General features: G+C 48.6%; 2 protein-coding genes across 14 annotated transcripts in view; one reads left to right on the top strand and one right to left on the bottom strand.

Annotated features, from left to right (window-relative positions):
• Positions 1-9,830, bottom strand: part of MAP4K3 (mitogen-activated protein kinase kinase kinase kinase 3) — a 91,431-nt gene extending 81,601 nt beyond the window's left edge. For 7 of the 9 annotated variants that reach the window (XR_012041711.1, XM_072857203.1, XM_072857204.1 and 4 more), the window contains exon 1: positions 9,578-9,830. Coding sequence is in view for 6 of the 9 variants with exons in the window: in XM_072857203.1 (XP_072713304.1) it covers positions 9,578-9,691 (114 nt within the window). In the remaining 3 variants the exon portion in view is untranslated. The remainder of the gene's footprint in view (positions 1-9,577) is intronic. The other 2 variants (XM_072857211.1, XM_072857210.1) reach the window with 2 other exon arrangements.
• A 158-nt stretch (positions 9,831-9,988) lies between these two features.
• Positions 9,989-19,290, top strand: TMEM178A (transmembrane protein 178A). 5 transcript variants are annotated; one of them, XM_072857202.1, is made up of 3 exons: positions 9,989-10,631; positions 16,810-17,107; positions 18,684-19,290. In XM_072857202.1, exons 1-3 carry the CDS (start codon positions 10,017-10,019, stop codon positions 18,746-18,748), a joined length of 978 nt encoding a protein of 325 aa, XP_072713303.1. In that variant the 5' UTR covers positions 9,989-10,016; the 3' UTR covers positions 18,749-19,290. The 5 variants fall into 5 exon arrangements, 2 of the variants coding, with proteins under 2 accessions (XP_072713303.1, XP_072713302.1); XM_072857201.1 differs by having other exon boundaries at positions 18,390-19,290; XR_012041709.1 differs by lacking the exons at positions 16,810-17,107; positions 18,684-19,290 and adding an exon at positions 14,700-14,811 and having other exon boundaries at positions 9,989-11,684.
• The last annotated feature ends 1,591 nt before the right edge of the window (positions 19,291-20,881 follow it).

Here is a 20,881-nt window from a genome sequence, read left to right as displayed (position 1 = left end):
GAGGACAGCAAAGCTGCTCCCCAGCACCGAAGCAGCAGCTCCTGAAGGATGCTCAGCTACAGCCTCGCCTCTCCTCTCCCCAGGGGACTCTTGGTACCCAGAGCTGCACTGTGCTGGACCGCCGCTGCACTGAATGCTGTGCCCACTCTACCCCCTCACAGGGCACAAAAGGTGAGACCAGTCCTGCTTTTGCCTTTTCCCCCCATACACTTTCAAATCAAAAAAGGCCAGAATTACAGAATTTAATGATGCAGATAGGTGCCCACCTTCATAGTGGCTAATGGTCTAATTTAAGTCGCTTCAGGGGCTCAAGGGCTCACACCTTTTATTGAGATCCCCTCTCCAATCCTTTATAGCCAGCAATAAAGTCTGGAAATAAATGCAGAGTGTACTCCGGTGTCTAGAGATCCACCCAGGTCATTCCTAGCACAGCCAATCTCAAACCCCTCACTGTTCCTTGGTGTGGCAATGCTCTTCTGCAATGCTGGGAGTACTGGCATTTGCAAGTAATTTGCAGGCAGACAGTTATGGATAGATCCTGAGACCGGGGGAATCCTATAAAAGTCAAAGAGTAGTCCAAACTTGATAGATAGATTGCAGAAAGAACGGTTAAAAAATGAATTTTCTCTGGCAGCCTTCCCTGCAAGTCATTATTGGCCCACCCCACTGATGGTAGCAGGATCTCTGCTCATCACTGTATGGTGGAACAAAGACGCAAAGACATTAAGAACAGCAAAAATAGGAGTTCCTTTTATCTGTACCAGAGAATGAAGACAACACATGAGAAAGCTCATGCTTCCATGGTGCCAGGAAGATTTTTAATCCTTATTTCTTTTCCCAACACATTCTTTTCATAGCAAGAAACAAACACACAGGCAAGATGCTCACGAATCAAAGGTCGGCATTTTTTAACCTTCAAGATTAACAAGAAAAACTACTAAAGCTTTAACGAAGAGCTGAGCTCATCAGGGAGTCTTGTTAATACTTAAAGACCTGTTTGGGGGCAACTTGTACTAGCAAGATAATCAATGAGACACGACTGTAGTGGATACAAGTGAGGAGATCCTGAAGTTATGCATCCTGCATGCAGCTGGGATGTGCAAGCCATGCTGAAGAAATTTCACAGGCTTTAGGGACATTGCTAGTCTAGCAAAAAATGTTTGAAAAATTGCTTTTCTTTTATTTCTTTTTAACAATACTGTGTTCAGCTGTCAGAAATTTGTTTCTCGGACTATGGCTCCATAGGTCACTACGCTCTGCAGAATGCTATGGCATCGAAAGCCAAGAAAGAAGGTGGGTAGGAGCTAGTGACAATTTCGGAACAAATCTAATTAAACCATAATTTCGGAACAAATCTAATTAAAACATATGAGGATACCGGTCACAAATATGATGCCAAAAAACTATCAGTAGTAGACAGGCAAATCTACAGATACATCCATAGGTACATCTGGAGCAGGACATGCAAAAGCCCAGCCAAAGGCATAGGGTCCGAGCAGCAGCCAGCCTTGCCAAACCTGCGCTCTCCACACCTTGTGGCTGATTCAGCCCCCTCCCATCACAAAGGGATTTCTTATTTGGAGAACAGGATGCTGAAGAACTGTTGAAAATCATGGGCAAGAAAGAACAAACATGTCTTTTCACCTTCAGCTTCGGCATTGCTTCCTTTCTTCAACACCAGCAGTAGTGGGACTGTTTGGCCAGCTGGCCATTCTCTGGACCAGTGTCAGCCTGGCCTCATGAAAGCCAGAAAGGAGGAGCAAAATCTGATTTAATGCAGGTCACCAATGCCTTCAGGAACAGCAGGCTACCAGCTCCTGAAGGGCATGAATTGTTACTTAAGAAAACAGGACTTGAAGTTGATGATCTGAATAAGTTATCACTTTGCATCTTATTTCATTTGGGTTGTTAGCATTGAAGGTCTTGCCACAGGTAAGAGTATCAATTGCCTTTGTTAATCTGAATATATAAAAAAGAGACTATTCCGATTGTGGTGACACAAGGGTTCCTTGCAAAGGATAAGGATGAGGATTCAGTACCCCTAAGATGTTTTACTAGATCTCATCAAATACCTTTGAAATCATCAGTTATGAAACAATTCCTTGCCTAAGCTCACATGAATGAGAGACGGAGAAAGACTGAAGTACCACATGTGGTACAACATGGGTTGGAGCTGGCTCCAACTCTTACTTTGAGGGTGCGTGCGTACGTACCATACAATAGCTCAGTATGTCAAGGACACTGCCTTATGCTTTCATTTAGCGTAATCACACTAAAGTTGCCAATTACTTATGGGTTTTGAGATTAGAGCATTAATAAGGAGTAGCTGGCTGACGAAAAATTTCAAAAAAGTATTTTTGAGTTGGCAAACGCAATCAAAAATTTCAGAGGGGCTCACGTAAGTAAACACACATTTGTTTTTTGTTTCCACTTGCACCTTAAGTGCTGTAACTCCCAGCCTTTCTGATGATGAGGTTAACAGCAATAGCCAAGAGTTTTTCCTCCCATCCCTGTTTCCATGAGCAGGAGCCTGCAACTAATTCCTTCAAATGCAGGTTTCACTATGTCAATGGGAATGCATTACACAGGTTTTCCAGAAGCAAAAATTGGCCTACAATGCCTGCATCTACATGCAGTCACTTTACTAAATGTCTACAGCATTTATACAATGTCTGCTCTGGAAAACCATCTAGACATCCTCATTCTACCAGTAGCTAAAAGAACGATACGCTTCCAGATATCTACATTGCCATATCTGAGGAGGTGTTTAAAAAAAATCCACCAACCACTAAGTCAAGCTGGAGAAGCACTACCTAATTAAACAGGAAATAATTACTAGTGTCTCTGTGACAACCATAGGATATCAGATCAAAATGTTGTATAAAAAACTGCCACCCACTAGAAAGAAAAGCTAGAAAAATCCAGGTTTTGTTGTCATTGCATTATACAAAAATTTATTAACCAAAATGCCTCACAACTGGAAAGACCCAATTACTCTGAAATAGAAAAGGAAACAGCAATGGAGTGGGGCAGTACTCAGATGGGCTCTATTTGGGAGACAACTGGCAAGAAAAAGACATGCACGGTGTGTGTCTGAAAAGACAAGGAAGGGAAAGAAGAAAAGGAGGAGCAAGGCTAGTATTTAGCACTGCCCCTAATATATGCAACAACAGCAGATTCATGAGAAGGAGAGGTCTGTGCAGCTGAACCAGTATAAACATAAAATCCAAGGTCCAAGGAGGTAAATCTCTTGCCAAGTTCATATTTGGCCTTCAAATGGAAGCTGGTACTATAAAGTGTATAATGCTGCAACAAAAACTAGGCCAAAAATCAAAGTCTAAGACAGTAACAACAGGGCGCTTCTGCTTTTGACTACTTCCTGTGTGAATTGTTGAACAAAATGCAGACCAGCGATTTCTAAAAAAGTTGCTGCTTCATGGGATAACTGGTCCCAGAGCACAGACAGGCTTCCTGACCCAGATTAGCTCCACTGTACAGGAAAATGCACCCAAATGGCTTCCCAATCCCTTTGCTTCCAGCCCTAGGGTCCTCCCATTCAGCTTCTCTCAAACCCACAGGACTCCCCCAGCAGCCGTTTCAACTCTCCAGGCCAGCAGAAACCCACCTGCCTCCCTTTTTTTGGTTAGTTTTCTGACAGGTTAGCTAACCAAGCCGGCCTAGGCATCATGCCAAGTGCTGGAGCTAACACGAGGTAAGCGGCAAGGCAGCCAGGTGCAGGGTAGGCAAGGCAGCCAGGTGCAGGGTAGGCAAGGCAGCCAGGTGCAGGGTAGGCAAGGCAGCCAGGTGCAGGGTAGGCAAGGCAGCCAGGTGCAGGGTAGGCAAGGCAGCCAGGTGCAGGGTAGGCAAGGCAGCCAGGTGCAGGGTAGGCAAGGCAGCCAGGTGCAGGGTAGGCAAGGCAGCCAGGTGCAGGGTAGGCAAGGCAGCCAGGTGCAGGGTAGGCAAGGCAGCCAGGTGCAGGGTAGGCAAGGCAGCCAGGTGCAGGGTAGGCAAGGCAGCCAGGTGCAGGGTAGGCAAGGCAGCCAGGTGCAGGGTAGGCAAGGCAGCCAGGTGCAGGGTAGGCAAGGCAGCCAGGTGCAGGGTAGGCAAGGCAGCCAGGTGCAGGGTAGGCAAGGCAGCCAGGTGCAGGGTAGGCAAGGCAGCCAGGTGCAGGGTAGGCAAGGCAGCCAGGTGCAGGGTAGGCAATCGCCCCTCTCAGGCAACAGTGAGCTGTTGCATCAGTTCAGCCCACCCTATGAAGTCACAGATGTAATTAACAGGAATTGAACTACTAAGAATTATGCTAAAAATAATTAGGTTCCACATTCTGGTAGGAGGCCTGATACAGCTACAAAACACTACAGCTACAATTTCAGAAAGCAATGTTTTGATAAAGGTGATGTTAAACAAAAAGATCTGAAACTAAGGCAAACAGAAATCCCTACACAAGGCATGGATTACTGGTTAAGGAAACCACAGTCACAGTAACTAAGCCCTGTAGTACTTAGTGCAGTAAATACAGGACGGCAAAACAACCAGACCTCTCTGCTTCCCTGGCAAGTATCAAAAGACAATTAAAGCTGAAATAGAGCCTTCAAAACACAGACATTTATTCCTGTCAAAGTCAAAAGGAGCTTCAACAGCTGTAAGGTCAATCAAGAAGAAAGGAAGACTTAAAATGCCTATCAAAAAAGCATACAACTAAAAGGCACAGTTTCAATATTTCAGAAGCAGCAAAGCTGTAGAAGAATTGATGCCTTACTGGATCACCCCAGGAAAGAGGAACAAGGGCATGGACATGGAGAGAACAGATTTGTGCATAGGACTCTGCAAAATGGGAGTTATCAAAATTCAGGTTCGTCTGTTCTGGACACATTCTCTTCCAGCAACACATAGGAGCACTATCAGAAATCAGACACTCCGAAACACAGTTGACAGCAGAAAGCAGTAACAGTCACCAGGTATTCCTGAGAGATACCCACAGAATCTGAGAGTTTCAGCATGAAGCATTTGAGCTGGTAGATACATGACTTCCCTCACCAAAACCAACGCCCATGCCAAAGGGCTGGGGAGCAGAAAATCAGGCTTTTTCTTTTTTAAAATGAGACACCAAGCAAAGCACACCCTACCAAGTTCTGTGTCTTCATTTGTTAACTGGCTGAAGCCATAAATGACAAAAAGAACTGAAATAAGGCAGACATGGTATAACAGATACCTTTGCAGGAACAATAATCTCACTAATTATCACAACTATCTGAATTTCAGTAAAGAGGAAAGTAAAAGAAAGGCCTTTCTTTTAGTAAGATGCTGAAAATCTTTGGAAGGGTCCACCCACACTAGATGAATGACCTGGGAGATGGCAAATGAAGTTCAACCTTTACTGAAAAAAAGCATTGTTTTGGTTTAAGATATGCTGCAATATAAATTAATCATATGAAAAAAAGAAAGGGACCTACAGTTGCCTCAGAATATACTTCAAATCTATGTGCAATTACTACTAAAACCAAAGGTATTAGGATTGGGGCAAACAAGAAAATTATAGCATTATTGTTAATACGGTCTCTGTCAGAATATCACGTGCAGCACTTGTAACCCAGACCCTAAAAGAATGGCATAAATTACAGGGGGCCTGGGACTAGGGACAATTAGAATGGCAATTTCATACCAAGAGACAGAAAAGTCTTTCTAAATGAGAGATGGAGTAAACACAGAGCAAACTAAATTAAGTAACCACCTAATTTAACTCTAGGAATATTTCCTGAAACTGAACAGGACAGTACAGTGTCTCTTTTTCACAACCAAAAAACCGTAACTCCTCTTTTACACTTTGCTGACCACCCTACACAATTAAATTCTTTGCAACAGTGAAATACAGAAACACGAAAGACAGAAATGACTCGTACAACAGCATAACTAATTTTCACCCTTTCTAGCGGATGTCATTTTGGACAAGAATATTTGACAGAAACAGACAGTGAAATTCAATAATTTTCCTGACATCTAACTGCAATCAGAAAAGCAATTTTGCTATCAGTCTCTAACCTAGACTTTAGATGAAGCTAAATTACTTGACAAGTAAGTTTACTGAGACATAGAAAACAAAACCATTCAAATGAAAATGTGATACGCAACACTCAAGAATATTCAACTCCAAAAAAACACTACTAGCAGACCATCTGTCTATGTTTTGTTACGGATCCATCAACCATCTTACAAAGTAGTAACTCAGTTTCACCATTAACTTTAGCAGTCTTGAGGGGAGACATCTCTGGACAAGGGAATAGATTTAAACTCCTGTGTTTTAATTCAACTTCTAAGAAGAACTTTGTAATATTAACGATTTAGCTATCTATCGTGGCAACACAGCTTCACTGAAACAAATTTTTAAAACCCAAACATCCTCTCTCTTTCAGACCCTCACTGAAAACAGCGTTATGTCCAGTGTTTATGTCCCTGGGATACATTAAGAACTAAGCAACTCAGATAACACTTCATCTCCTACAACAAACTTGCACTGGTGCTAGTTAGAAGACTCATTGTTGACTGTGCATATCTGGCTCTAGAGCTAATGGCATGAACAAGTTGTGCATTACCTTTCTTGTAATGCATTCATTATCATCTTCTCCAAGGCCTCTTTGAAAGCTGAACTTGGGTGGGAGGGCAGATAATTATAAAAATATTGTTTTAAGCCAAAAAATCCCTACTTGTGGTGCACTAGCACCTTTCCAGGTACCAGCTAAACAGCAGGACTCATAGCAGCAGGATCATCTCAATCTGACCTGTATCCTTGTTCCCTTTGTGTCTCTGTAGTTCAGTCTGCACCGTGGGCTCTTACTTCAAATTCTAAGATGTCCAGAGTAGAGACTCTGTCGCTTTTTTTTTTTTTAAATATATAATTTATTTTCTTAAACAACTCAAACATTTAACCCATGCCCTATTGTAGCTCAGTTCAACTAAAACAGAGCAAGGCAGTAGATGCCAGTCTGCTCTGCTTTCAGCTCCTCAGCACTTTGCCAGAAAAGCAGGTTACAGAAAGGTCAGCATTTAGCAAGAATGTCAACATAACAAGATTGTCATCTTATTAAGGCAATAATCCCAACCTACTAACAGCAGAAACACCTCCCTACATGGCTCTCCCTGCTAAGGGGGAAAAAAACACAATTTACAAAGAAGAGTTTGAAGCTTCCCAAGTACATCCAGTGCTTGGATCCACTCTGCTGAAATCCCACCACTGATGAGCACCATCATCACACAGCTAATCTCAACTTCACACAATTATTTCATCAACCACAAAGTTCACCTACAGATGACAGGATGAAGCAAATGAAAGAGGCTTTATGAAACTCCTCACAAATTTAAGATAAAGCCCTAGTAAGCTCACACATGGATGACACACTATATTACTTCTTTGTCACGTTAAAAGTAACCAGCTTTCATTATTATTTTCATGCTCCACTTTGAAGGCACCTTGGGCAAGACCTTGCCTCAAAATGAAACAGGCAATAATCCATCCAGGAGAAAAGCACATCTCATTTTCCCTACACTGTCCACAATGTAATCAGAAAGCACTTACCTGTCTCTCACCTAGAAGAAATAAATACCAGCCTAGTGTATCCTGGTCCTGATATATCACCTTCTATCTCAGCTGTCACAGGCAGATTGTAAACATAAACAAATCCACTCTGAGGGAGGAGAGAACTTCTGTGCCTCAAACAAGTAAGTCACAAGCAGTGCCAAACACTGGCCACTCACAGAGCACCAAACTGAAGGCTACTGCAATGTAAGTACGATAATCATCAAGAACACCTTGACAAATCCAATGAAATTTAACAGCTTTCAGATGCATAGTGGTATTGCAAATGTAAATATTCACCTGTGGTTGGAGGTAACATCCTTAAAATTAAACGACAAACACTGATGACTTGGCTAATTCACATCCATCAAAATAATGTACGGAGCACCAAAAAAATCTGATTGATAAGATATCACAGAGTCAATATGTCAGTTAAAAACTGCAACAGAAATAGAGCTGAGCACATCAAGACAACAGTTTGCAGAAAAGCAAAAAAACAGAGCATAAGGCAAATAGACTTGGATAATTAAAACATCAGCATAGTACACACTCACTCGAAGAAAGCTAGCAAGATGGGGAAAACAACACAAAAACCCCTTTCAATTAAACAATTAATAAAGCAGGGAGTTAGCACACTAAGAGCACAGTAACAAGAGGATTTAGGTCCCAAAACTTTCATAACATTTAAGTGAGCTGAGATTAAACCAAAATCGCCCCAACCCAAACAGGACTTCATTCTAGCTGCATTTACTTAGAGTCAAAGGCAGCATCAGCGCCAGTTTTGTGCACCTCAAATTGTGGAATGGCTCTAAATGTTTCCCTACAGTCCTGCCTACCAATACAAGTTTTCTTAAACACACACACCCACCCTGTGATGACAAAAACAGACCAGAAGACACTTGGAAAGCACACGGTTAAAGTGATGCTTCCAACAGGCCGCACAGGACAAACTTCAATTCTCCCCTCTGCTCTGTCACCAAACAGGAGCAGGTACAAACAGTGTCATCCTACCTGAGGGACAGGCTGCCACATCCCATCAGGCAAGAGTTCAACTGGATACACAAATAACAACATACGCTGCAGAGCAGAGAAAGATGTCAACAAGTACACTATAAAGCCCAAACAGCCAAACTTACGTTCGGCTGCTGTTGCTTTAGCTTTGCTTTTCCTACGTTTCTGAAGTTAGGACAGGATCGTGAAAGACTCTGATCCTAACTACGTTTTTCCTGACTCCCCAGTTTGCCCTCGGACTGGTCAGCCTCACATTTTACAGAGACACAAGCACAAAACACTGGTATTTCCACCCAAGACGGAAACAGTAGCCGGGATGAACAGCCCTTCAGGCACACGATTTAAAGTGATATTTGGGCTAGAAACGAGCGAGCAAGCGTGCGCTTCCCACACCCCCACAGCCCCCGGCTCGATCTGGAGAGGAGCCGACCCCCAGCCTCCGCCCGTGAAAGAGACGCCCAAGCCGGCACCCAGCAGCGGCAAGAACCGGCTCCCGGGGCGGCTCCGCGGCCGCAGGAAGCCGGGAGAGCGCCGCGGTCCTGCACCGCCAGCCCCGCGCCCCCAGCAGGGCCCGGCCGCCCCCAAGCACCGACGCGGCCCCCGGGGGCGCCCCTTCGCACGGGCCAGCCAAGCCGGAGACGCGGCCAGGCCGGCGACAGGGAGAGGCACTTGGGGCAGGGTCCCTCCAGAGGGGAGCCGGGGACGGCCAGGCCGGGAGCGGCCAGGCCGGGAGCCCACCCGCTCCCACCAGGACTGGGGCCGGTGCGACAGGGTAGACTCCGCTAGCGGGGGAGAATGCGGGGCGACCTTGCCGCCCGCAACGGCAGGAGCCCCCTCAGGGCCGGGGGGGAAAGGGGGATCGCTTGACAACGGAAGCCGCCCTCAAATTTGGGGGGGGAGGGAGGGGCCGACCCGGTTGCCTGGCAACGGAACCCACCACCGTGGGAGGGGGGGAGAGACAACACCCCCACCCCCGGACCACGGTGCTGCGTCTACCTTGTAGACGTCGCCGTAGGTGCCGCTGCCGATGCGCTGGATGAGCTCGAAGTCCTCCTGGGGGTTACGCCGGGACAGGTCGCACACCCGCCCGCCACCTCCACCGCCGCTCATGGTGCCGGGGGAGGCCCCGCTCGGCCGCAGCCCCCCGGGCCGGGGGAGGGGAGGGTGAGGAGAGAGGAAGCGAATCCGTCACCGGAACGCTCACCGCCTCCCCCCGGCCCGCTCTGACAACATGGCGCCGTCCCTCCACACCGCGCAGGCGCAAGGGTCGCCGCGGGGGAGCGGGGCGGGGCGGTGCCCCTTGCGCCTGCGCGGGCTGGCACAAGGTGGGGTGGCCCTTTCCTGCGCATGCGCCCGCCGCGCCGCCCCGCCCCGCCCCGCCCCACTCGAGGTCCGGCGGGGCGGGGCGTCCCACCCGGTTCCCGTGTCCCGCGGTATGCTGCCCCGCCCCGGCGCCCACGGAGCTCCCAGCCCCCGCCCCGGTGTCCCTGCGCCCGGCTCCGGGTGGATGTGCGAGGAGAGGGCCGCGCTCGCCACCTCCCTCCGCCTCCGCCATGCCGGGCAGCGGGCAGTGCCCCGAGGCTGTGCCTGCGCCTGTGCGCGCTGGGGCTGCTGGTGGCGGCGCTCGACACCGACCCGCGGCAGCACCGGCAGCGGTTGCGAAGGAGCCTGGGGGCCGCCCGTACCGCTCCGCCCCTTCCTCCCTCCGCCACCGCCTCCGGGCTGCGCCCGGCCGGTCTTCGCCACGCACGCAGGGCTGTGGCGGACCTGCTGCTACCTGGGCATCGACTCCCGCCTCGACAGCCTCGTCCGCAGGGGTGAGCGGCGCTGCCAGCTCCGGGACTGCCCGGGTTCAGCCCCTGTGCGTGCAGCCGGGGACCGAAGAAGCCAGCCCCGTGCACGGTCACTGGGATCCCCCCCAAAAGACAGCACCCGAGCATGCAGCCGGCATCCCCCAGAGCCAGCCCCTTGGCACGGAAACCGCGATCCATCCCCGGAGCCCACGTATGCAGCTGAGGACCCGCAAATTCACCAGTCCCTGTGCATGCAGGTGGGGACCCCTCCTCAGAGCCCGCCCCTCTGTGCATGCAGCTGGGGGCCCCTGCAGCAGCCGGAGCCCAAGGACCCCCCCATGATGTCCCTGTGCACCGGGGACCATCTCCCCTCTCCCCTGGTGCCCCGCCCCTGGTCTCTAGTTTGGGACAGGGCACTTCCCCGCACCTCGGTGCGTGGGAACCCGGCGCTCCGCGCCCCAGTGCACAAAACTGGGACCCCGCTGGGATCCCAGCATTGCCCCGTTGCTCGCAGCCTCCGTGCCAGCTCCCGCGGGAGCTCCCAGGGCCCTTGCCGGCTCCTGTGGGGTATCTGTCCTTCCCCAACGGGGCACAGGAACCACGCGTTACGGATGCCCCACATCTGCACCACACTGTGCACCTGCCAGTCCCCTGCACCACTGGCGCAGCATCTGTGCACACATATCCAATGCACCCTGGCCGGGCAACATCTTCGCCTCATCCGCGGGACCACTTCCCCTTATTTCGTGACGTGCACCCCCCCTCTCTTACGCCAGTCCCACTTCCGCTCCCATCTTGCACACGGGTTTCCAGCGTGGAGGAGGCACGCGGGGGTAACAAGTGCCAGATAGCTGTGAGAACCCTTCTCCCCAGAGGTGAAACCCCTGGAACGTGGCTCTGCGGCGTGTGGTCCTAGGGTACCTCTTGGGCTCTGTGCCGGTGAACCAGGCACAGCTTTTCCCACCACGCTCCTGCTGCCAGTGACTGATGGGTGAAATAAAAAGAGTGGGATAAGGGGCGACTTTGGGCACAAAGATGCACCGTCTGCTCGCTGGCCCTGCCTTGCCAAGGATGGCATGGGGGACCCTCCTCTCTGCTGAGAAGGTGCGTGGGAATAGAGAGCTGGGCATGGCCCCATTTCAATGTGTGATTATCAGAGCAGAGAAGGAGCTGAAGGGGTTGAGCTTTAGCAGGTGTAGCAGTGATGGCTGTGAAATTGCATAATGTCTGTTGGTGCATTTGTCCCTCCAGCTGCCATGGGCCATGCACCCCTGTCCTTGGTTTCATTTTTATGACTTTTGCTTTCACAGGTAAGACAGTCTTAAACCTGCCAGAATCGGATTCAGGCTGCTGTGATTTTTCCTGGCACATGACGGAGGTTTTTGGGGCTCGCTGTGTTGCTTTCTGCTGTGGAAGAGCTCGGACAGGCAGCAGGTGTAGATTAGCTGGACAGGGCTGCCACAGATGCTCTGAGAGCTGATCCAAGGGGACTGGGCTCTGTGACAAGTTTGGGAGTAGCAGCAGCTCTGAATGAGTTACGGAAAAAAATGCCAGGGAGTTTGAGCTCTGCCCAGAAAGGCTCACGGACATCCTGCTGGGGAGCACCGATAACCTCATCAGCCACCTGCTTTTGCCTCTCAGTCTTCATTTCTATCTCATTAGAGGGGAAAGGAGTTATCATTGTTCCCATGTTATGTCCCTGCCAAGTTCTGCTTGGGTAGAAATGGTTATGAATGAAGCAAACAGGGCTATTTTTCCCCTTAAATCCTGCTTTCTATCCACGGCAGCTGCCTGCACTTCCTTTGTTCTTGTAAAAACACCCACAGGTTTCTCTGGGAGTGTCTGTGTCCCTTCTCCTTGGTAAAAGAGACAGATGGAGCTGAGAGATGTGCCCTCCGCTGCCTTCAGAAACAGGTTGGATCAAAGGGGTACTGGGCATCATTTGCTCCCCCAAGCTTTGGGGCAACTTCTCCTGCTTTCTCTTTTTCCTCCTGTTCCTTAGATGTGGCTACAGAAGGACAGTTGAGCTGTATCCTGCAGGTAGGCAGACTGGGCTCCTCTTCAGCACCACTCACAAAGGTCAAAGGAATTCAATAAAACTGCATTTGGGTGTTAAACATTTTTGTGACAGTTCAGCCAATGCTCTTGCTTTAAGAGTTCTTCTGGTGATGGTGGGGGATTCGCTGTGATATTTGACTGCTGTGCCTCCAGGGATCATGAGCCCCAGCTGTAGTCAGTGGCACCCCACAGCCACAGAAAATGCCTTGCTGAGGCTGGATGCCTTGTTATTTCCAGCTGCGCTCACAACCCATCCATCCTGCTGCTGCTGCTTAGATCCAAAATGCCACTTCACACTCTACAGCCCTAAATCCTGTCCACTGCTTGAAGCAGGAGCACTGGCTCCTCGGCTGGCGTGCATTGGCAGGCTCCAGCCAGGTGATGCCAATGCAATTTGCCACAGTTGGACACCTCTTCCCACCCCTCCAGCATCTTTCCATGCCAAATGAAAGGGTGAGGCACTGCATCTGCTGGTGCTGCTGAGGGAAGGTGTAGCCTGGAGCCAGCCTGTCCCTTTTGCTTATGGAGCTGCTGCGAGAGGGAGGGTGTCCTTACAGGGGCCACAGAGCACCTGCTTGAGCCCGGTGGGATCAGACATGGAGGCAGGCAAGTGTTTTCTGGAATGCTGAAGGCTGCCTTGGTCAGGGGAAGAGCTGCGGTTTGTGTTAGACCCAGGGCAGGTTGGTTGTGGTCGTAAGCTGTGCCCCAAAGGAAGCGTATGAAGGAAAGTTGAAATTTAGAGGGCCCATTTAGCTCCAGATGTGGGAGGCTCACGTACACAAGTCCCATCCTGATATACTCCTGTTGAAGTCACTCCTGATGTCCAGGGAGAAGAGCTAAGCCTCAAAGTTTTAGGGATGACTCTAAGAATGTAAAAAAGCAGTAGTGGAGCCTGGACACTTTTCCCCCTCTCCTCAAACATGAGACTTTTATGTTGTGCTTCACAGAAAAAAGAAAATAAATCTTTCCATTATGATGCCAACAGTGTGAAGACTTGGCTTCTTCTATACTCTCTTCCTCTTTAATGCCTCCCTAGAGCAGCTGTCTGTCCCCCGGCCCCTCCTGACCACAGCCAGCATCTCTTGGGTACCACTTCGTTGTGGCAACCCACGTCAACTCCTGTCTGTTCTAGGATGCCTTTTGCTTGTTGCTCCTGTTCAGCTGAACAAGCCCAGCCCCACCCTCCCAAGCACCCAGCATCTTGGCTCAAGGAAGGGCACCCACGCACAATGAGACCCCTTGCACTGCATGCCTAGCTTACCTGTAAGCAGCTGCACAGCCTGAGACTGCCTTTTAAAGCAGCCACCTCCGTGGTGTCACGCTGAGGAGCAAGATGCCAGTGACAGCTCATGCTGGCATTTGCTCTTTGAAGAACACAGAAGGCAAAAATGCCTTTTTTTAAGGAAATGGTGCCCCAGGGCAGCGATGGCTGCAGGGGCAAGGTAGGGCACGTCTCCATGATGTTTGCCAAATGCTGGCCCTTTGGGGATACCGATCAGTGGTGCAGCATGTGGCAACTGGAATCCAGCCAGACCCCTGCACTGCTTTTTCCTTTTTTCTTTTTTTCACCTCCCCTCTTGCAAAAAAAATAAAGCCTGAGTGAGGTCCAGCCCGTCTCCCCCCCTCCTTTCCTCTCCCCTGCAAGTTCCATGGCTCAGCCAGCGCTGCCACCAGCCAGCATGGGCTGCTTGGGAGAAGTTAGCAATAGCCAGCTCCCAGCAGGCAGGGTTCCTGCCTGCAATTTTCCATAAGTCAGAGCATTGTTTCTCCTATTGCAGCGCAGGCTTTTTCTGGGAAGGTTTTGTCTTTGCCAGGAGAGGCACGAGCATAGCGTGAGAGGAAAAACATGGATTGCCTTTGCTTCCACAGGCCAGTAGTAAGCATTTCCCCATGTTTCTACATCTCTGTGTGGAAATACTCACCTGTGTCTTTCAGAGAGCAGCAGTATCTTTTTGGAAGGGGCAAGGGGGAGGGAAGAAGTCAGGCTCCCGAGTAAATAGATAATGTTTTACAAATGCTGCCGGCTATTGGTGGTCTCCAGATGATCCAGGACATGGGTGCTGGTACTGGGAGAAGCTGGGCAGAGCTGATTCCTCAGAGGAGAAAGGGTGGGCAGGAGCTGAGCACATGGTAGAAGGATGGGGAGGAGGAAGGCAGGTCACAAGGACTAGCTGTGGGAAAGGGGGGTAATTCCCAGCGCTGGGAGGGGAGACCGGTGCTGTTTTTGGTTACCTGGTATGGGAATGCCTCATCTTTCTCTCCAGCAGGCATTGCTCAGAGATGCACTGCTATCAAGTACTACTCTTCCCAGCCGGTAGGCTTGCGCCACGTCCCCCTCAACCTGGTGAAGATGATCCACTAGGATGAATGGTATCTGCTCCGTAAGTGTTCAGCATGGCCCACTCCTCCCTGGTGAGGCTCACGGCTCGTGCTCTCCCTTTCATGTGAAAAACGCAGCAATGAGACACTAGTTTGCAGAGGAGGGGGCAGAGAAGGCAGGATCTCACCAGGGCCCAGCCATCAGCAATTTTCACCCTCATTTTTACTTGCAGGCTGCTACAGTTGGTCCAGGAAAGCATGAACACCACACACAGGGTTTTCAAGCTTGTTGAATGTAACCTGCTCTTAGCCACCTTTCACAGGCAGATCATCTCTCCCCTCACCTCTCCAGGGGTCTGCAGACATCAGCTTGAAAACCTGCATTCTGGTGTACTGGAAAAGGTCCAGCAGGAGACATGTCAGAAGCTGATGACAGAAGCCACTGTTGCATTAAAAGTTACTGTCGTGTAAGAGTCTGAGGAGTGGCTGGGGGGGGGATCCTCCTGTTGAGTCATGAGGTTCAGGCAGGACCCCCTTGCTTTCTAAACTCCTTCTCAGAGAGGAGTGTAGGTGAGGCTAAGTCTAGTCTTAGTCTCAAACTTGGTCAACAGTTTATTTTTCTAAGGACGGTATATGTAGCCACCCATCAGAGTCAACATTTGCCTGTCAGAGCCCTCTCAGGGTTTTCACTGAAACAGCTCAGCAAAGTTGATTAAGGCGACAGTGTTAAAGTAATTTGACAGCATTATAAGTCTGGTCGCATACAGTGTATTGAACTATCACAATTACGGATTCACAAATAACGTGATACACCTCCAGTCTAGTCATGTTGCATGAACTACCACGGCCACACTTAAAGAGTCTGGTCGCGTTCAAGGAGAACTATCATGGCTAGATCAATGAAGAGTGCAGTTTATTAAAGCAACAGATACACAGGTTCTTTTGGATTACTGGTGATAAATTCACTGTCTGCAAAGCACATGCAAATACCAAGAGTATGAATAACACCGCCAGCTACAAACGCGCTAAAAGATATAAAGCGACTCTATAGAGATTCCTAAGTTTCCCGGTGAAGCACTTGGTATAACCAAGTGTTCGAATCTTACCCAAAGACATCCTGATGGGGAGGAAGAGAGGCTCAGCCTGTTGACTGATCCCAGAAGTCAGAGTGGTACATGATGGTATCTTTCCTAACATTCTCTCTCTCAAGTTATTTTATACTATTTTTTACCTTTCAGGTGGAGCTTGAGTGACTCTAGGCATACATACTTTTGTTAGGATTGGTGTAAAATTTTCTCGCTTATCTTTTAAAGGTATAAACTAGAAAAATTCAAAGCACAAGCTCCGTGAGGGGTGGTCGCACCTTGGAGGCAGGTAACTTTTGGAATGGAGGTGTGTTTTGGTATTATAACGATGTTATTATGAGCAAAGTTCACCAAAAGGACAGCATTTTGTCAAAAACATGACAGACTGTTGGCCCAGGGTAGCAAATATGCAGTTTATCGGTTCCGTGGTACCTTCAAGTTCCCATATTATCACAGAGCCTGGCCGTGGTGTCTCCACACCGCTCCACCCTCCGGGCAGTTCCTCTTAGAGCCAACACACCAAGTTGCCCTGAAATCTAAGGTTGCAGGCCTAGGGAACTTCCGTGAAATGGATTCCTTGCATGCCAGCTGCACTCCACCCAGACAGCTTCTGCTGTGCCTTACTTAAAAGTGTGAATATAAGTTTAATTTCTAAGTCACCTCCAGCAATTATTCCACAGCCACGTGCTAAACAATTATGGCAGAACCTGTCTGCATGGAAACTTCCCGGTATTTAGAAACCGGAGCATTTCTATCCATCCAAGTTACTTTAAATTTAAACTCTACAAGGAAATAGAGAACAAAGAGTATATTACGGTGTATCTGCACAAAACGATGCTGCGCCCACATCCTGAAGGTCATATGGCTGAAGCCCTATGATTATATGGTTCATATGATAGTGGGAAGTTTATAGCACAACTACAAAACCGCTAGTTTGTAGCAGCCTTGTTACAGCATCACTTTCTACTTACAGGTACTCACTCGTAGGTCTGGGATTACTCCTACTGTGCGTCTACCTGGCTTGGGCCAGCTGCACTTGTGGCTATTTCTAGGTGTCTCTCCGCTTCCTCCTGCGGTGGAAGGCTTGTTCGTGGCAACACCTGCTCTTAATTTCTTGGGTTTGGTGGAAACAGACTTGAGAAGGATCATGGCTGGATTCCTGGGCACGGCTACAGCTGTTCTTCTCTACGGGTGCATCGTGGCAGCAGTCAGCTTCTTTTGGGAGGAAAGCCTCACCCAGCACGTTGTGGGTCTGCTGTTCCTGATAACAGGTAATGCGTCGTTCTAGCGTGCTAACTATGGATGAAGGCTTCACCAGGTTTCCCTTGGGTAGGCAGCATGCGCTGCCAGTAAGTAGAGCATGCCTTTCCTTCGGATCTCCAGTTACTGTGCCTTGCATGAAGCGAGTCACTTACTCATACAAGAGGAATAACCAATAATTGGAAACAAAAAACCTGTGAAAAATGCACTAGGGCTCATGCAGCAGCATGAAAGGACCACAGGGCTAAAACAACTGCTCCCTCCTCCTTACGTATTAAGTGCTCTCTCTCTTCTCCAGAACAGAACGGTCTCTTGCTCCAGTTTGCAGTCCTTGATGGTGGACTAAATATTTCTTTTAATACTGAAGTTGGAAAAGGGAATACTTAAAAAAGTCTTAGTCATAAAATTAGAGATTGTTTAGAGGGGGAGGAAAGGTAAAATCTGCGAACACAAAGCCAGCATGAGTTTGAACCATCTAAACTCACATGGCTAAGCACACCACCTTCTCTTGTGCCAGAGGAAATATTTTGATTTGAGCAGCTGTAATACACAGCACAGCTATATTTTTTAATACATTTGGAAAGCACAGGCCTGAGGAAAGGCTCGTTGTGCATGGCTAATTTAGCTGCTTAATGAAAACATAGCCTAATGAAAAATGCTTAAGGAAAAGTGACCCAACAGAAACCCTAAGCTGGGAGAAGGGTATTGGCAGAGAGCTGGGGAGCAATTTAGCTTGAATGGTTCCTCTGCAGAGGTGTGTGGAGGGCCACCTGTGGAGGTAGATTACCCGCTCAATAACCTCCAGATGAGATTACACACAGCATACGCAAAACAATTTCCCCTGGCTGCACTGAGGCGTGCAGCAGGCTCTGCTCCTGCAGAGGGGATTCAGCATCACAATGCCAGCTTGCGTGATGTGATTTCGTCCCATAGGTCAGATCTGATCACAGATGGAGGCTTTGGCTACCTTGCTCCGTTTGAAGGGCAGGCATGAGTGAAGTCACAGAGGAGACTCTCTTATTCTTAAAAATAACCAGCAAGTAAGTAAGTAACCGAGTAACCAAGAAGTTTGCTGGATGCAATTCACAACCACAGAGCTAGGGCTTAGCCTTGCACAACTGGGTAATGCACAAAAACCTTATGAATGCCAGTAATTATCACCTGTGTGCTACCCAAGATAACTTATAACTTGCACCCAGCTTTGTTGGTATTTGATTAGTGAGGCCTAACATTTACTTTGTTATTCACGCTATGCTACACCTCAAAATAACAACGCAATTATTTCATTTACAGGAATATTTTGCACTATATCTCTGTGCACTTATGCAGCCAGTATAACAGATAACCTAAACCACCTCCCCTCATTCATCTATACTCTTCCCAATGACATAGAACATGGATACAGCTAGTCTGTATTTTGGGCTTGGTGCAGTCTGGGATTTACAGTAGCACCTGGGTGTGTTTGCATGGCCTACCTGTTTGTTAGCAGGGGCAACATTATGCAGCTGAAGTCCACCAGAGACTCCTCCATATGGCTGCCCACCTGCCACCAACATGCTTCAGTAATGGCTGAACAGTATTTTTCAGGACTTACTCGAAGAAGCAGAAGTGAAGGGAAAACTAAGCTCAGGATTCCAAGCACAAAAGTCTGATTCTTCAAAATCTGACCATCACATTTTACCGGTTCAGCAAGCTGTTCTCCCATGCTGCCCAGCAGAGCGATTTGAAAAGGAGACAGCTCTCAGAGGACAGAGATGGCTCAGGATCAGATGCTTCAGTTCAGCATGGCAAGTCCATGCAGAGGAAGATATTTGCACTGGAAGGTAAAAGGGGGAAGAAAGTTGCTGTAAGAATTTAGGGCTATTTCTATTTTTCAAGGATCTGTACATAAAGAAATCAAGGAAAAGTCACTGTTGCCAAATGAATCCTAGTCAGAATTATACCCCCTTCCCCAGGGCATCATCTCTAATGTTTTAATTCAGCACCTTCCACACTTGACCCTAAAGTAAGGCTTTGGTGCCACTCTCTTCCCAAAATGCCCAAACAGACCTTTTTCTTTTAAATCAGTGTATACCTGTGTCTCTTTAGGTATCCTTTGTACATGAAGTTCCTGTGTAATTTGTAAATAACCACGATTTCCAGTCTGAGCACCTGAGCTGCACTGTGAGAAGGATTAAATTACTCCTGTCCATTCCCGGATGGTCTCTTGGTTATGAGGCATTTGTCAAGCTACAGTATCTGTAGTAAAATTCCTGCCTCTCTCAAAAGCGTTTGTGTCAACTGCAATTTCACAGCTTGGAAATGATGTCTCCTGCAAGGCAGAGAAAGTTCATAAACCAGGAGGGTCATAGCCTGGACAGTGCTTGCACCAAGCATCCCTAGGGAGCAGTGCCGCATGCTGGAGTTAGAGCCCCAGAGAACCTCTCCTGCTTGGGCCAAGAAGCCACCTATGGCAACAGAGGGATGGGGAGATGCTAGAAGGGGAGCGTCTTTGCATTTTCCAGTGCTTAATGGCAGGGATATGCAAGTTAACAGATCAGAGCACCACGCTGATCTGTCAGCACTCAAACTGACAGAGCCAGTCCCCACAACTAAGAGATTTCAGTGCTATGTTGATGCATCTGTCACAACTCATCCAAAGCTACAATCCTCTGCCATCTCCTAAAAGCCAGTGTTGCCCTTGATGCATGGTATCCACACATTAATTGCCAGAGCAGTGTTTTACACCTGCTGGGTACAGGGAAAGAGTTGGCCAGGCCCTTGGAAGGTCCCCCAGGCTGCCTTGCAGAGGGCATGGGCTCTGTCAGGAACAGAGCAAACACTGCTGAGTGAGTAGAGTGATCAGAGAAGCCAATTCTGCAGTAAGGGTGGATGGTACAAGACGAACGCAAAAGGGAATGGCGGGGGGGAATGGGTCAGATACAGAGTATTGTGAGCATAGGGCTGGGAAGAGAAAAAGGGAGATGTGAGAGAAAGGTTGGTTGAAGGGCAGAGGGGTCAGAGAGGAAGGAAGGGGAGGTGAGAGGCAAGGGTGGTGGCACAGAGAAGTATTGCCTTAATGCAATAACCATCAATTAAATGACAGCAGAAAAAGTCAGTGCCAAATTAGACTAAGAAACACAATCATACAAAGTAGACTAAGCTCAACAGATCAATTAATTGATCTGAGAGCAATCAAGATGCCAGGAAGCAATGGCAGGAGAAACCAGCATCAGCACTAAGCACAGCTTTGCGGCCAGCCTCCCCTGCGTTTCTGTGCTTGCCTTCACCACTGAGCACAGAGCAGTGTTTCTCAGCAAACACTTAGGTCCTGTTGGAGTCAGCTCATACCTGTTTATGTGGTTGTCGTCACAGACAGATCAAGGCAGAAATACTCTCTCCAGATGGTTTATATATCTACTATAACACCAAGAAGGTTTAACTTGGGTCCACCTCAGGTGAAGAGCACAAATAGCCATGGGTGACACTAAACTGGGGGGGTGGCTACCGTAATGAATGGCAGAACTTCTGCCCAGAGGAGCCTCAGTCAACTTGAGAAGAAGCACCTTGTGGTGTTCAAGGAGGAGATGAGTAGAGCTCTGCCTGTGGGGTGACACAGCCCCGTGCATTCAGCCAGGCTGGGAGATTCAAGCTGGGCAGCAGCCCTGCTGAGAAGGGCTTGCGGTTGCAGCAGACAACGGGCTGACCATTACCCAGAAGCATGTTCCTATTGCAGGTAAGGCAAACAGGCTACACTAGGAGCCACATGGCTAGCAGAGCCAGAAGAGCAATTTTTACCCACTCTG

Source organism: Ciconia boyciana, chromosome 3 (assembly GCF_034638445.1).
Source record: "Ciconia boyciana chromosome 3, ASM3463844v1, whole genome shotgun sequence".
Lineage (NCBI taxonomy): Eukaryota > Metazoa > Chordata > Aves > Ciconiiformes > Ciconiidae > Ciconia > Ciconia boyciana.
The sequence above is the reverse complement of the archived record's forward strand: the minus strand, read 5'-3'. Positions and strand labels throughout refer to the sequence as shown.

Excerpts from the sequence above, each read along its gene's own strand:
- TMEM178A (XM_072857201.1), top strand. The coding sequence starts at position 10,017 with ATGCTGCCCCGCCCCGGCGCCCACGGAGCTCCCAGCCCCCGCCCCGGT. Across the intron at positions 10,632-16,809 it reads ACCAGTCCCTGTGCATGCAG|GTACTCACTCGTAGGTCTGG; the intron begins GTGGGGACCCCT and ends TTCTACTTACAG. Across the intron at positions 17,108-18,389 it reads TCTGCTGTTCCTGATAACAG|GAATATTTTGCACTATATCT; the intron begins GTAATGCGTCGT and ends TTTCATTTACAG.